The sequence below is a fragment of the Pan paniscus genome, chromosome X (genome assembly GCF_029289425.2).
Source record: "Pan paniscus chromosome X, NHGRI_mPanPan1-v2.0_pri, whole genome shotgun sequence".
NCBI lineage: Eukaryota > Metazoa > Chordata > Mammalia > Primates > Hominidae > Pan > Pan paniscus.
Window position 1 is genome coordinate 20716283 of NC_073272.2, and position 16274 is coordinate 20732556.

The 16274-nt window shown below is 47.1% G+C and overlaps 1 protein-coding gene across 4 annotated transcripts in view; it reads right to left on the reverse strand.

Annotated features, from left to right (window-relative positions):
• Nucleotides 1–16274, reverse strand: part of PHKA2 (phosphorylase kinase regulatory subunit alpha 2) — a 92041-nt gene that overhangs the window by 26765 nt on the left and 49002 nt on the right. For all 4 annotated transcript variants that reach the window (XM_003819542.6, XM_008972942.4, XM_008972943.4 and 1 more), the window contains 7 exons: nt 11877–11984; nt 9464–9542; nt 6689–6823; nt 5901–6010; nt 4614–4758; nt 4286–4364; nt 298–467 (listed from right to left, as the gene is read on the reverse strand). In XM_003819542.6, the coding sequence (XP_003819590.1) occupies nt 298–467; nt 4286–4364; nt 4614–4758; nt 5901–6010; nt 6689–6823; nt 9464–9542; nt 11877–11984 (826 nt within the window). The remainder of the gene's footprint in view (nt 1–297; nt 468–4285; nt 4365–4613; nt 4759–5900; nt 6011–6688; nt 6824–9463; nt 9543–11876; nt 11985–16274) is intronic.

Below are 16274 nucleotides of genomic sequence, written 5' to 3' on the forward strand. Positions count from 1 at the left end.
ACAACAAAAAAAACAGAGAGAGAGAAGAAAAAAAAGAAAAAAAGTCCCCATTCCTGAAACTCTTTGTCCTTCTAGGTTTAAAAATGCCCCACTTTCAAGGACATCATTTGCAGTTTCGGTTTTTAAACTGGCATTTTATTCATTTTAATATATGCAAGTTTCAGAAGCCTCTTTTTTGTTTTTCCTTGTTTTTAATTATCAATCATTGTCTATATTTGAGTCTTAGGGCAATTTTATCACAATGCTAAAGTTTAAATAAATTCAGCGAACTACCCACAAAAGCATTCCAAACTGTACCTTGATTACAGGTGTCTTCCGGATATCCTACCAAATCTGAATCACTATCAGGACTGAAAGTCCCTTCGCTGGCATTGTCAAACAACTTCTCATCACAGTCTGGATCCAGAAAAGTCAGATATGTGTAGAACGATGTGGTGAGAAATTCCGAAAGGTTCCCTAATTTTACTCTGCCAAGAAGACACCGTGTTAGGGACACAGGTAGTGTGTGGATAACCTTCCACTATGAATCACTGAGAGACTTTTGCACAACCATGTGGTGCTTCTGCCAGAATCAATACATATATCACTCTGCAGATTGCCCCATATAAGCGGTCAGCCAAGACATTCAAACAAAAATTCAATAGCAAGTATGAAGTGAACGCGCACAGCATATTAAAAGCCAAATGAATCACACTGACTTCTTACTCCCAACCCAACACAAATACGACTCTATTTTACTGAACCAACCAACAGTTTGACAAAATATATTGTGCAAACTACTTTTAAACAGAACCAACCCATGTTTTTGTTTTGTTTTTTCCCCCAAAACGACTGGCCCAGAAGCAGTGATTCTCTGGGCACACTCGTTCCATTATTTATGAGTCCCTACTACGAAACACTGTCACACAGGGACAGGGGTGCTATGATGGAAGCCATCCCCAGACTGGAGCAGAAGCCCTGAGTGGCCCTATCACCTTAGGCTGGGCACAGTTCCACTGAAACCTGGACGCTGGGTTTGGCAGCCTGGGGCCTGAGGTTCTGCAGGTCCAACCCCACACGCTGGGAGTGATTTGCATGTACAGAAGAAAACATTCTTAAAAGGTTACACCGGGGGAGCAGAAAGCAATGGATCCCTCCCTCAGAGTTATCAGCACCAGATTGGGATTTAGTTGAAAAGGCTGAGAAACGTTTAAAGAGTCAATTGAGGCATATGTAATGCAATAGTATCAGAGGTGCCAGAGCTTCAGCCTCAAAAGGGCTATAACCAGAATGACAGCCCGAGGGAAAGAAAAGCCTTCCTTTAATTGAGCACCCCCCCCAAGTGGATCCAGTGGGTATGTAGGGTGAGTTCAGCTTTTAAAAAACCCTCAGAAATAGGCTGGGCACCATGGTTTATGCTTGCAATCCCAGCACTTTGGGAGGCCAAGGCAGGTGGATCACCTGAGCTCAGGAGTTTGAGACCACCCTGGCCAACATGGTGAAACCCCTCTCTACTAAAAATACAAAAATTAGCAGGGTGTGGTGGCAGGCATCTGTAATCCCAGATACTTGAGAGGCTGAGACAGAATTGCTTGAACCTGGGAGGTGGAGGTTGCAGTGAGCCGAGATCGCGCCACTGTACTCCAGCCTGGGCGACAGAGACTCTGTCTCAAAAGAAAAACAACAACAACCACCCTCAGAAATAGAGGAAAAGCCAAAACTGTGACTCAACTTATCAAGAACTTAATTATCTTTGCAATATAATTTTTATAACACTGTGTTACATAGTTATAACTCCTATATGTAATCTATAAATCATATACTAAATTATAACTATATTAATTTTATTTATAAAGCTCTTAATGATCATGAACTGAGCAGAAGTAGCCTAGGCATTCCAGTCTCTTCTAAGGCTCTCTGAATCATCTGCCATGGTCTATAACCAAGGGGCCCTCCTGACACCAATAAGCCCTCATCCAGCTCAGCACCAGGGCTTAAAGGCCGGGTTCTGGGTTCACACAGAGCTGCTGCACCTATTCCTCTTCTGCCAATGGCTCTCTGAGTCTACAGCTCCTTGTCTATGAAATGGGAATTCACCCCAAGTCAGAAAGTGAAGCCTCAATGAGACAACACATCGAATACACGGCCAGTGCTCAGTGAACTGCAGACAATTTCCTTTTTACAATGATTAGATCTCAATAAAAGGATTTATTTTGCGGCTGGGCACAGTAGCTCACACCTGTAATCCCAGCACTTTGGGAGGCTGAGGCAGGTGGATCACCTGAGGTCAGGAGTTTGAGACCAGCCTGGCCAACATGGTGAAACCCCGTCTCTACTAAAAATACAAAATTAGCCAGGTGTGGTGGCACATGCCTGTGATCCCAGCTACCTGGGAGGCCGAGGCAGGAGAATTGCTTGAACCTGGGGGGTGGAGGTTGCAGTGAGCCGAGATTGTGCCACTGCACTCCAGCCTGGGCAACAAGAGTGAAACTCCGTTTCAAAAAAAAAAAAATTATTTTGCAAAATGGTTAATTATAGGCCTTTGGTATTCTCTCTCAGTTACGATGCCATGCACCAGGTGGTAACTGAAGCAAATTGGAGGTAAAATGTGCAAAAGTGGATGCAGATTGCTGGTATGGCACTAGTCCTGGAAGTGTATACAGCAAAACACTGGGGACAGTCTCGCGAGAAAGGCCAGGAGAAGCTTGGATCAAGGGCCACTTCAAGTCTACAGCAAAACCTGCAAGAAGCTCTGTGGGCAAAAGGACCAACCTCAGCGGGCTCTTCAAATCGCTCAAGGCCAGGGTTAGAAATAACAGGGACTTAACTTTGGGGACATCATGTGAAATGAGCCAGTCACAAAATGATAAATGTTGTATGATGCCACTTATATGAGCTATCTGGAGCAGTCAAACTCATGGAGACAGAAAGGCTGCTGGTTGCTAGGGGCTGGGAGGAGGGGGAAGTAGAGTTGCTATTAATGGGTGTACAGTTTTACTTGTTGCAAAATGAAAAGAGTTCTGGAGATTGGTTGCACAACAATGTGAATGTACTTAACGCTACTGAACTATACACTTACAAATGGTTAAGGTAATGTTATAGGTAAATTACCATAATTTTAAAAAAACGACAGTGACTTTGCTGTGGTAGGAGTGTCCCTGGGGTGAGAGGATGTGAGAAGAAAGGGTGACTTCAACTCCAAAAGTTTTAGCAACTGGAATTCCATCAGGGACCAAACAGAAGCCTCCCTGAGCCCTGGAAAGGCTACACCAGGGCTGAGCTACACAGTGAGATTCTCCTTTTTTTTTTTTTTTTTTTGAGACGGAGTCTCATTCTGTTACCCAGGCTGGAGTGCAGTGGTATGATCTTGGCTCACTGCAGCCTCTACCTCCTAAGTTCAAGCGATTCTCCTGCCTCAGCCTCCCAAATGGCTGGGACTACAGGCGTGCACCACCATGCCTGGCTAATTTTTGTATTTTCAATAGAGACAGGGTTTTGCCAGGCTGGTCTCAAACTTCTGACCTCAGGTGATCTGCCTGCCTCAGCCTCCCAAAGTGCTGGGATTATAGTGTGAGCCACCATGCCTGGTCCACAGCATTCTCTTGGGGCCCTTCTGGTATATCCTAGGGGATGGAAGAAGATGAGAGAATAGACACTACAGAGAAGACCTCTGCCTTGTGACAGTAGAGGGCACAAAAATGGAAGGGGTATTTCTGGAGGGCAAGCCGTCTATCACTCAAGGTGCTTAAGCATAATACCTGGGTGCGTCTGCCCTACTTGGGGCCTGTAAACCAGAAGGGGGCTCATTCCACAGAGGGTGAGGGGCCAGTGACCTACACAGACTCATTCAGGTGCTCTGCTGTGAGGGCTCTAAGGAATTTGCCAAGTCCTGCAAATGAATCTTAAGGTGATAGCATATTCAAGTTGGTGCAAGGAGCATTTACTGGGCACCTGCAGGATCCCAGGCAGAGTATTTTCTTCCACACCTTTTAACAGAAATATACACAGAATTCCATACATGCGTTCCAAGAAGAACAGATGTTTCAGAGGGACTTGATGGTTCACCTCCCTATGTCCGAGGCCTCCTGGTGCCTGTAAAGCTTAAAAGATATCAGCCGAGTGCTGTTTCAGAGATGAGCCAAGTTTCACACGGGCGACTGGATTAGAGAAGTGTTACCTTCCTGCTTACTCTAAAACTGCATGCTTTTAGGTTCAACAATTAATATGAAAAATGGGACAAGGGCAGCAAAGGACTTTAAGAAAGGTCGGTGCTACTCTTATATTTTTTAAAAAAATCACAAATTACCTGGCTCCTCCAAAATATCCATCCTCTAGTTTTCTAATTGTGGAGAGCACAGCAGAATGAATGTCTGAGCCATCATTTGCTAAGGAAAAAAAGTGATGAATTAGTTTAGTCTGGGCAGACTTTTTTTTCCCTGTTATACACTGAAACATTTTCATCAACACCATCTAATTAAAATATTTCTGGCATAGAAGATTCCCGAGATAAGAAATCAAACTGCTAAGAAGCCCCTTCAGTGCTTAGTTCTGGCCATGGGAGCCATTTTAAACATTTGTAAGAGCCCAAACCACCCCTGGGGCAGGAGGGAGCCTGCTGAAATCCCTGGAGTTACTGAGCATGGTGCGACTGATGGGGAAGGTGAGTGTGGGTCTGCCCGTCATCCTCCAGCAGGTGCACAGGTAGGCCAGCTCGATCCTTAGCATCTCCACGATCATCTCATTGTCGAGGGCCAGGTAGAAGTGATGCTGGTCGGTGAACTGAAAGTCAGAGGAGGCTGGGTAAACGGCCACCCTTTCTTTACCTGGAAACACCAGCTGACAACTCAGGTCAGCACTAATCCTGGGGTTTTATTGCCAGGCAAGAGGCTCAGTACTGGTTTCAATCCACCCAGTCATGGGGCTGCCCTGCTCAAGATCAGACAAATCAGTCTGCTGCCTTCCCGGGAGCTGTCGCTGTAGGGTGGAAGGGAAAGGTGCACTGCTAGATTTATTTCCAGCTCCTCAGATGGGGATTTAAGCATCTTGCCCAACACTGCTGTCTCTGAAAGCAAATCAATAACTCCTTAATTCCTGATCCTTCCAGGGCTATGGGTTCGAAGATGCTTTCCAAGTGGGGGCACTGTGAGCAGGTGAGAGGTGGACACTCTGTTTACCTGATTGATGGCTTTGGTTAATGTCAACTAAAGACACTGCTGCCTGATGTTGAGAACAAATCAAATTGTTCTCTTGGCCTCTGGACTAGTGCATGCTCAGCTCTGGACTGAAATTTGCTACTAAGGGAAATAACTCGCAAGATTTCTGTGAGCAGCAGGGGCTAGGATGAAAGAGCAGCTTGACCCAAGACCCCATGACCAACCCTGTGCCCAGGTAAGCAGGGGTTGTGCCCTGCGCTGCCAAAGCGATCCCACTGTTGGTCTTTCTAGCTGCCCAAATGGGTGAAAAACATTTTCAATGTACTTCCACAGGACTAGTTTTCTTTGGAAACCAAAGCTCTCCAGTAAGTTCCATGAGTACATTCAGTATCCCGGTAAGCGAGGGTGTGGCCAGAAAATCAGCCTGGCTGTGTGTTACACAGAGGGTCTGATGACAGCTTGCACAAGGGTCAGAGATGATTGTGATTAGGGGCACAAGGGCTGTGAGTCAAGTGACATGTCAACAGCAAACTTCTAAAGCAGTCTGAATTTCACTAATATTCATGACTGGAAGTGATGGCACGCCTGTCTCAAAAAGCATTTACCGAGCACCTACTACAGGCAGACTTGTACTAGGCTCTTGGTATCATTTCATATGTCTTTATTTGAACCTATGCATGCAGAATTCTGTCATATTCACAGGAGAAAAGCTTACCAGACAGCAAAGAGAACTTAAAAAAAAGATGCTCGTTGGCCTGCTCTCCTCACCTGGGGTGTAAAAGTAAAGATTTGGTTCCTAATCACATATAGTTTAGAGGTTCCAAGGACACCAATATGTCGATATGGTCGCCCACTCAAATTCATATTCTTATTCCGTCCTGTTTGAGAAGTAAAAGAGAAATTGGAGTTAGAGGAAATACGGTTAACAAGTAATCCAGGCAACTCAGGCTAAGACTGAGCTTATTTCTAGATTAGACAACCCATTTGGGGCTTGGTTCTTCTACTGCCATCATCCTTCTTTAAAATGGCACGAAGCTGAATATTAAAACAAATCCCGCCCCCTTCTTTTCATGAATGTATATGAACAGTACCCGGTTGGAACTGCATGGAATAAAACTACTAAAAGGACTATAGAACATTTACTTTCGATTTACTTAGTATTGAGCCATAATAGTAAACAAAGTCAGATTGTAGAAAAAGCATAGAGAACCTCCTCCCATTTTAATGTGTAAATGAGCATTTTCTGATACTAAAGGTAAACATGAGAAGCATTATCAAGACACAAATGACTTTTCCAATTGTAAATTTTTCAAGGTGGCTCCTTACTTTACAACAGATCCGGCGAATGCTTGGCCACCTGTGATGGTGCCCACTGAACGGGTGTGAGAATGTGCTGGTTTGCCCGTTCCTCTTCACATCGAAGCGGTGGAACCGCCTGCTTTAGTGTTTTGTCCAAGTCTTTAGAACTTACGTATATCACAGTCTCCCTCAGACCCCAAATCTAGAACCGAGATGCCCCCATGCCAAAAAGGCCTAGGTAATTTCCCCAAACCTACCAAGCTTGGCATATATGTGACTAAGAATCCGGCCCGGCTGGACTTGAATTGGATGAATGTCCGCGATACTCTGGACGTTCACCCCGTGTTTCCTCAATAAGTCCTTAATGTGATTGTTTTCTGCCAAAACAGTAACTGTGAACAAGAACACAGAATGAGCGTTAGCTCATGACTCTTGTCTCTTCACGTGGACACGTGTTCCTTACTGCCCTCTTCTGCCTGGTGACATACACATCAGCATGCTCTTCCATGCAATGACTGGCTTTGGAAATGACAGTGTTCGTCCTGCTGCTCCTCCCCATTCTGTCCTTGCCACCCCTCAACAACCTCAACGCCTATTTATCAAGTGCCTTCATTGTGCAAGATAGTCTGATAGAAGACTTCTAGAAATTGTCCTCAATAAGTCCCAAGCCAAATTGCCCCGTCTCAAGTAATGTCTTGCCTCCCTCTGGGTCTGCATCTATTCTAAACCTGCCTGGTGTCCCTTTTTGTGCAGGGTCAGGAGTGGAAACAGCTCCACTTGGGGGATGCCAGAAGCCTGTGTCCCTGCTCCCAAAGGACGGGGGAAAGAAGAGTAGGATGGGGGCGCCTGCTGGCAGGGGATGTTCTGAGGGGACATCCTTCCCTCTAGAGAAAGCAAAGTAGGTCTGTGAGTGGGGATGCTGGCGGTAGTGGAGCAGCCTGGCCCATTCAGAACCCCTGCACAGGGCCCCACCGGTGGGGAAAAAGCACCCCAGGGCTGGCCTGGGCCCCATCTCTGGTGGGAGAGGCTGGGCATCTGGCTCTCCAGCAGGCAGGGAGCTGATTGTGCCTGGGACCTGGGGGCCCATGGAGGAGGGAGGCCATCACCAGGGACAACCCGGGATCGGCTAGGCTGCACCTGCTGTACTAGTACCGCTGGCCTTTCTGAGAAGGGACAGTGCTTTGGCAAAGGGAAGGAGTACAGGGATGGGACTGGAAAAGGGGAGCACGGCCACAGGGAGAGAGGTTGGTGCCATGTCCAGCTGCGGCCGAGCCCCCTGGGAGCTGGAGAGGCTCAGGGCAGCGCAGGATTGGCTACTGTTAAGTACAATCATTGTACTCACAGGCTAGTGGGGCCGGAATGTACAATACATATACATGCAGTTGAGAGTTGAGTGTCACCTCTTTATATTTACACAGCACTTGATGCCTTTTCAAGTATTTTAATATCCATTATCTCATCTGACCTTCACAACAAGCCCCCAGGGAAGCCTTGCATGCTCAACTGGCCAGTTACAGCTGCACGTGGACTGAAACCTAATCTCCCAGGCCCTCAGCAAATGGGAACATCAGCCATGCAGGGCTGGCTAGGTGGCTTTCCTTAACAGCTGTCTCTTCTAAAGCTTCCAATGACAGGCATGACTCCACATTTATCAAAACCCCAGCAGCCACTCTCTGTAGGAGTAACTCCTTTAGTGCAGTGGTTTTGGGGGAGACCTGGGAGCCTCATGATCTGTGCAGCTGGATGTGGCTAAGTTTCCGAAACTGCACTTCCCCTACTCTGTGCCTGACCTTCTGGGAATTTCTACACTGTTCTATTAAACAAATGCTGGTCAACACCCATCAAAGTGTCCCAGCCTGCAGGTGGAAAAACGGTCTTAATAGATTCAAGGGACTAATTAGCAGGACATGCTCTGGCTTAGCGCAGGGACAATGAGTCCAGCTGGATCAGTCCACCTGGAAGTCAGGAATGGATTCACACCTGCAGCTGCCAGCTGTGGGTCCTTGAGGGAGTGGGTTAACTTCTAAGCCTCGTGTGTAAGGTGGAGATGATGATCATCATCTCAAACTTTACCTAATCAGAATGCTGTGACAGGTGTATCTCATGGCTCTATTGACTGGGTGATATCAGCTCATCTCACCACAGCATGAGCCCCCGAAGCAAAATGAGCCAGTGGCTACAGAGAAATGCTTATCATTTGTTCAATCACTGTTTTCAACGTATGGGTGCGTATGTGCCAATCAACATAGAAACTGCAAGAATGATATAGGCCTTGTCATTAAGAAGTGTACAGTCTCAGGGGCAATATGGTGTACACACAACATGCTATGACATTAGCTGGTGTGCTCTATGGGGCACAGAGAATGTTACTGGACTGCCAGGAGGTCCTCCCTAAGAAGGAAGGTAGGAAGAGAACTGCTCCACCCGGGTGCACACCACAGGCCAGGCACTACACCAAGCGCTTTCCCACTGCAGCCTCAGTACATCTTAGGAAGCCCCAGTCAGGGAGCTCAAGTCCTGATGACCCTGAGGCACAGAAGGGTGAAATCACTTGGCTAGGCGGAGGGCAGCAGCAGCCTGGGCTGGTCTCGCCCCTCTCCAGAAGAAGGGCTGGCTGGAGAGGAGGGAGAGGAAAGGTGGACACAGGTGAAAGGCGGAAAGATGTCAGGACTCCAAGGGAGGAATGAATGACCCTCAGTTGGGTTCTGAGTTTTCACCAGGCTTAGGCTCTATTTTTCAAAGAATAACAATGATGATAAATGACGCGCAACGAATCACTTGTGCCCCAGTTGCAATCAAGGTTTATATTCAAGACAACAATTGCTTTGTAGAAAGTCATTTTGTGGTTGGGAAGAATTCTGTTGCCTTTGGAAGCCACTGAGTTATATAAGGCATCTCACACAACTGCTACATGCTAAAGCATAGGCACATACACACTTTAAAAAAATTAAATAAGAAACTAGGCAACAATTTGAATTAAAATAACATTGGTTTTACAAAGTTAAATATGAACAGTAAACACGCTCACAAACCTTGTACTACAACATCAGGTTTGACTGAAGTGGAAAATCTTCTATTTAAGGGATCGATTTCACCAGTGGCAAGGAATCCCTATGAAAAGAGGAGCATTAACACTATGAAATATTGATTAACTAAAATTTCATCTTAAACTGAAGTGTGAAAATGAAATATTTTGGGGCTCAACATATTCAAGACTTTTTTCTTTATATTTTTCGAGTCAAATGCTTATTTTCTGTGAAACAGAGTAACATCATTCAAATTGCCACTGATAAACGTATTACATTTTTGCACCTAGCTCTCTAGGGCTTGTCGAATATGCCACCATCTTGTATGAGCAAAAAGAATGATAACCAATACTTTCTGAGCTCACAGTAACATGCCAGGCATTGTGTTGAGCCACTGTATGTGCACTGTCATATTTATGCCTCCTGACAGGTAGGCACTACTTTTGGGGCTCAGAAAACAACACCCCCAAAACAAAGACCTCAGCAGCAGCCTCAGAAGCATAAGTTTTCCTCTGACCTTCTCCTGCCTCTCTCTCTCAGTCCATTCTTCTGGAGGCGCCACAGAAACTAGAATTCTTCTTCCCCAAGGTGGGCATAGAAACCAGAATCCCTTTTCCCCAAAGCCAGCCACAAAACCTACAAATATTCTCTGTAAAAACTGGCGATAAAAAATTCCCTCACCTACCTTGTTTGGCTGCAGGTCATAAGGGCCCCACTCTAGGGAGGGACCTGCCCCACACTCAGAAGGAAAGAGCGCTGCACAGAAAGGCCTCGCTGGGTTTCCCCACTTGGTCCATTAGCATTCATCAGGCCCCTTTTGTCTAATCACATTTCTACACAGCTGTCCATATTTTGTTGAAACTATGCATAAAAACAGAAAATTTCCCCTAGATCTTGGGGTATTCATTCTGAAGGCTCCCCTGTATACATGTTAAGTATATCTGCATGCCCTTTTTTCTTATTAATCAATCTGCCTCATGTCAGTGATTTTTCATCAGACCTTTAGGAGAACACCTTGGCCCCCACACTACCACCATCACCACTGTACAGGTGGGGAAACCAAGATAATGACCCAAGGGAAGTGGCTGAGTGGGGACTTGGCCCCCACAACCCCACTCCCTTGCAAAGTATTCTCTTTGAATATGCACCTCCTTGCACTTTCTACAAATGATACGAACCCCGAGAGAGAGGATCAAGGTGTTCTGGGAGTTCTGAGGAGGAACTGGACCTAGCGCTGGGCCCAGAGAAAAGCCTTTACATCAGAGAGGAGAAAGCAGGGGAGGGGAGTTACTCGTTTCCCATCTCACTGATACAGAAATCAGAGCTGGAAGGTAGAGATGATCAAGTCAATCCTTTTCATTTTACAGATGAGGAAACCGAAGCCCAGAGATTAGAGACCTGCCCGGGGTCAGAGAACTAGTAAGAGACAGGGCTGGCTTTCAAAGGAGATATATGCGTTTTCCCTACTAATAAAGACAGGAGTGGAAGACACAGCCCCTACTCCAAGGACATGACCATGACACTGGGGAGTCTTGAGGTACCTGTACAACAACTGTTTCAGCTTGGCAGGTAGAGTTCCTGAGGGCTGCTTCCACGGTGGTATCTTTCATCGTGGGCTTCAACACTCTAGGAACCCGGTGGCATGCTGACCCACCACCCCTTCTGCCTTTTCTAGAGCCTGGCAGCCCCTCAGCCCTTCCCTGGGCTCCTTCCCCTCCCTGCCTCCCCGGGGTCCAGCCGAAGCACTCAGCTGGGCAGGACCCTCTCAGGAATGACAGCCCATCTGATAAGGTCACTCATACTGAGGAGTGGGGGATTCATTTGAGGCGGCTCCAAAGTATTTGCATATTAAAACAAAAGCCTGGGGACAAGTCAATGGTGAACAAAAAGAAAGGTGTCAAGAGGCAGTTGTCTGCAGAAGGAAGGGTGCTGCGGGTTGTCCGGGGCAACACCTGACACAAAATTCACCAGAGAAAATCCGGCCCCCCACCTCTTTCTGTAGAGATCTGTGGTCCTTGTGCTTCCTGCTCCTAGGACCGGGGCAGGGGCACCTAGGGGCCAATCTAGTCATTTCCCAAATCTTGTATCTTCTAGGATCAGATGTGCTAACAATCCTGGCCCAGAAACTTCCAGCTCCTCTGACCATCAACTGGAACAGATTCTAGCCACAGAGGAAGAATGCTGGCAGGGGGTGATGGGGAGTGCTGGGCCCTCATGGACCTGAGCTGGTTTAATGGAAATATGGACACACAAGGCTGAGAGTCAAGCCCCGGAGCCAACACGGTCCAGTTGACCTTAAACGAATGAAGATGCAAAAGACATCCACACGCACGCCTGGCAGAGAGTCCCTATGCCCTTCTGGGATTCCCTGAACCTCCAATCACATGGTTTCCAGTCTGTGAGGCCACTAAGCCCCTACCTCTGCCAACAGCGAGCTGAGGATGTACAAGGATTGGCCCCACAGATGAGGCACCTTCCCCATAGGAAGTCGGTCTACTGTGTGAGGATTCTTGTACTCTTCATCTACCTGGAAAGAGAGACAAATCCAAAGTCAGAAAGTCAGAGGATAAAATGGCCATGATACCTGACCATGGGGAATGCACTGAGGATTTATGAAATGGTACTCATCCTCCAGGCCAATTCTGTGCAGGTGCCAGGAGGCTGGGGAGCAAGCCCCTTCCTCGGGGCTGCAAGGCTACAAAGCAGCGGAGGTGGAAGTCAAATCGCGGCCTGGTTCTGGACAAGCACTCTTCCTGCAGGCACACGCAAGGCCACGAGCACCGGATGCCTGGCCTGCCTGCTTTGTGCACAGCTCCGGCCATGAGAACTCTCATGGCTCATGCTTACAATTGGCTGCATGATGGGTGAAATGATGGAAAACATCAGCCTCCAGCTGTGGCGGTGCATCGCTGGAGCCATCCCTAGGGGTTTATAAACTGTGCGCCTAATGCAAGAGAATTGCCAGAAGGTGGCACTATTTACCGAGGAAAAACACTTGGACTACTAGCCTGTAACCCCTCCTTCAGGGCCTCAAAAAGCTGAACCCACTGGGGGGGCTTCTGTCTCAGCAAAATAAACTTTGGTGTTCTTTCTGGAGGACAGGGCTGGCTGCGCATTGCAGGCTAGTCTGCAACTTTCTCTCTTTTAAACTCCATGCTGGACTTTGACATTTCAGTCATCACATCATTGGTTGGGGGTAATGTCAGTGACCGCTTTTGTCTTCCAGAAAACATAAGTCAACCAAAGGAAATAGGAAACATCCTTCTCCCAAGGGGAACATCACACCATGAGGAGACTCATCTTCTGCTTGCAGATTAATCAATGATGTTATTAACATATTTAGTAAAATTTAAAATTTTTTCAATAAGAAAAACTTTAGTGCATGAACTGAACAGAATTAAATGTCATTAGTAATCAAATAATCCAATAGGACAATAGTGTGGAAGGAGATTCTCCAAAATGTCATAATCTTTGGGTGGTAGAATTAGAGATAACGTTTTCTTCTTTCTACAGAATCCTAGATGTTTTGTCGTGCACAGAATTACTTGTATGATAATCAGGTAGTATGTTAAAACTATTTGAAATGTAAGTCGTGTTAAGAAAGACTGAAAGGTCAGGCATGGTGGCTCACGCCTGTAATCCCAGCACTTTGGGAGGCTGAGGTGGGCAGATCACCTGAGGCCAGGAGTTCGAGACCAGTCTGGCCAACACAGCGAAACCCTGTCTCTACTAAAAATACAAAAATTAGTCAGGCATGGTGGCAAATGCCTGTAATCCCAGCTACTCAGGAGGCTGAGGCAGGAGAATCACGTGAACCTGAGAGGCAGAGGTTGCAGTGAGACAAGATTGTGCCAATGCACTCCAGCCTGGGTGACAGAGTGAGACTCTGTCTCAAAAAAAAAAAAAAAAAAAAAGACTGCAGAGATGTAGAATGAGAAATATTCAACAGAGAGCAGACAAGGTGTCCAGTTTACAAGACAGCCTGGCTTTGCACTCCTCCCACCCATGAGCCACCTCCTGCCCCGCATGGAGGCATCCCCCTCTGCCTCTCTGCACACCGGTCCTTCCGAACTGCCCACAGGTCCTCAAAGGTGCTATGCTTTTGCTGCTGCCACTGCCCTCCATCTCATGGACCAGCTCGTCTGGCCCCTGCTAACCTGCAAGCTCACAGGGACAGAGCTGGCGCTGTAGCCACCCTTGTGCCCCAGTAGCTAGCCTGGTGCCTGGCACGGAGTGGCTGCTCAATCCATGTTTGCGGGTACACTTTCATTGGTCTCCAGCTGTCCACAGAGGGCCTTATGGTGCCCTGCACAAGCACATCCGGCTGAGGAAATGAGTGGGGCTCACATCCAAGCTGCATGCCACCCTGGCCCAGGGCTGCGGCTACCCTGATGAGGCCTTTTATCTAATTTGCACACAGGTGCCACATGGGCCTGTGGTGGCCCTGTGTGCAGAAATCCTTCCTGGTGGTCTCTACATGTTATTGATGTGACTGATAAACCTTCCCAGCTGTCATCTGGAAGGAGCCAACACAAAATGCAATCAGTGTCAAAGAGTGTGCAAAATCAGTGCCTAGCACACCAGTGTAAACATGCTGAGGACATTGTAATGACAAGCAGAAACCCAAAGGTCAGTGTGGAGTTTAGAAGACAGAAAGTCACAGAGTAATTTTTTACAATGTGTAGTCAGCACTGTTCATCAGAAAGAAAGAAAAGCGTAGCTCTTAACACCTGGCATTTACTATAGTCAGTAAAACGTGCCCTCTAGTAGAACTGGACGGCTCTTCTCTACCATAGAATAAGTAAAATACCCCTGAAGGCACTTATTTTCCCTTGCTCTGCTTCCAGGTTCCAAATTACCTCTCATTACCAATTCGGTTTTCCCGAATGCCTCAGTACTGGGAAAGGAGCGACCTGAAGGGGGATATGAACGTGTAGCTGCTGGAAGGTAACCCAGCCCCCACTGCCAGCCCTGCCCCAACCCACATACCGCAGCACGCGTACTAAAAGGAATACATTTATTTGCAGGGGATCTAGGCTGAGGACACTTAGAAGGAACACAGCCCTAGCAGGCTCCGTAGACTGATCTGCAGAGTGAGGGAAGACTAGTTCCTCTCCAAAGTCTGGCCCTTAACCCTGGAACAAAATCAGTCCTGAGAGAGCTTGGATGATGTGGGCTGTCAGTTCATGTTGGGATGAGGGGCCATCAACATTCTGGAGCTCAGGGCTAAGGGTCCAGGCTGGTGGGGCTTGGTGAGCCCACCTGGAGCAAGCAGCCACCTCAAGGGGCCCAGTGAACAAGATGGGCTGATATAAATGCAAAAAACTGAATGCTTCCGGCAATGGCACATTCTACTTCTCACGGAAACTCCTTCCTTTGATTTTCTACTTGGTTTAACTGGTTCAGTGATCTAACAAGTAATAGTTCCTTTTAGATGAAAATAAGGCTCAAAGTGATACACAGTGGTACCTTTTCTGCCATAAGGATCAAGTATCAGATTGCTTTAAAATTTATATTCTATGGAAAAGTAAAGAAGTCCACTATACTATTGCTTTCAGAAGCCTAGTGAGAGCATCCACTGTGTAGATGCTTCCATCACACAGAAATGTACCACCCATTAGGAGGCAGTGTGGGGTGGCAGCAAGGCCCTGAACCTGGGGTCTGGCCCCAGGGCGGAGCCCAGTGCTGTGTGAGCTCTGACAGGTTCCACAGCCTCTCTGAGCTGAGGCAGACACTTTAAAAGGCCCTGCCAGTCCTGTGGCCATGTGTGTGGGGGCCTGATTGAACCACAGAACACCTAAACCCAAGTTGCCATATGCCAGGCCTCTGCTGGCTTACGACCTCCTCCAGGCCCTGGCAATTTTGGGGAAGACACGGTCCTCTAAAGGCCTTTTCATCCCACAAACACAATAATCAAGCCCTGAGGCACCAAAAGCATCCAAGGGACAGCCAGGAACCAAGAATTCTTCTTCTAACCATGAGATACTGACAGACAAATCTTCCTGCCAAGATAATAGGTCCATCATGACCCAATTTAGGAAACTTGATAGAATAAAACTATGTTTGGGCATTTTCTTGGAACTGGACTGTTTTTCTCTCCCTGATGCAGAATGGCTTCTAAGTGATTACTCAAACTCTAGCTTGCAAACTGCTTGAATCAAAGGAAGAGATTCTCAATACCCCTGTACATTGGCCTTCATCTGTGGAAGTGTGTAAGAACACAGTGCACAATGGGTTTACGCTCTTTAGAGAGCCTGTGTCAGGGTTCGGGGAGGGACAGGTATCATTAGAAGGTCTTCAACTGCTGCCTCCCCAGGATACCCATGGTCAAGCATGTTCCACATATTTTTCCAAAGTCATGATTCCTTGGGATAGACAGGAACACTACCTAAGGCTTTTTTTTTTTTTTTGAGATGGAGTCTCGTTCTGTAGCCCAGGCTAAAGTGCAGTGGTGTGATCTCGGCTCATTGCAACCTCCACCTCCCAGGTTCAAGCAATTCTCCTGCCTCAGCCTTCCGAGTAGCTGGGACTGCAGGCATGTGCCACCATGCCTGGCTAATTTTTGTATTTTTTTTTTTTTTTTAGTAGAGATGGGGTTTTGCCATGTCAGCCAGGCTGGTCTCAAACTCCTGACCACAAGTAATCCACCCGCCTCAGCCTCCCAAAGTGCTGGGATTACAGGCGTGAGCCACCGCGCCCAGCCTACCTAAGGCTTTTGAAACCATGTTTGGAGAAAAAGTGTTCATTAGTTCGAAAAAGGGGATAAAGAATACCAACAGGCCAAGCAATGAGTCACTTATTTCTAGATAAGCGGTGC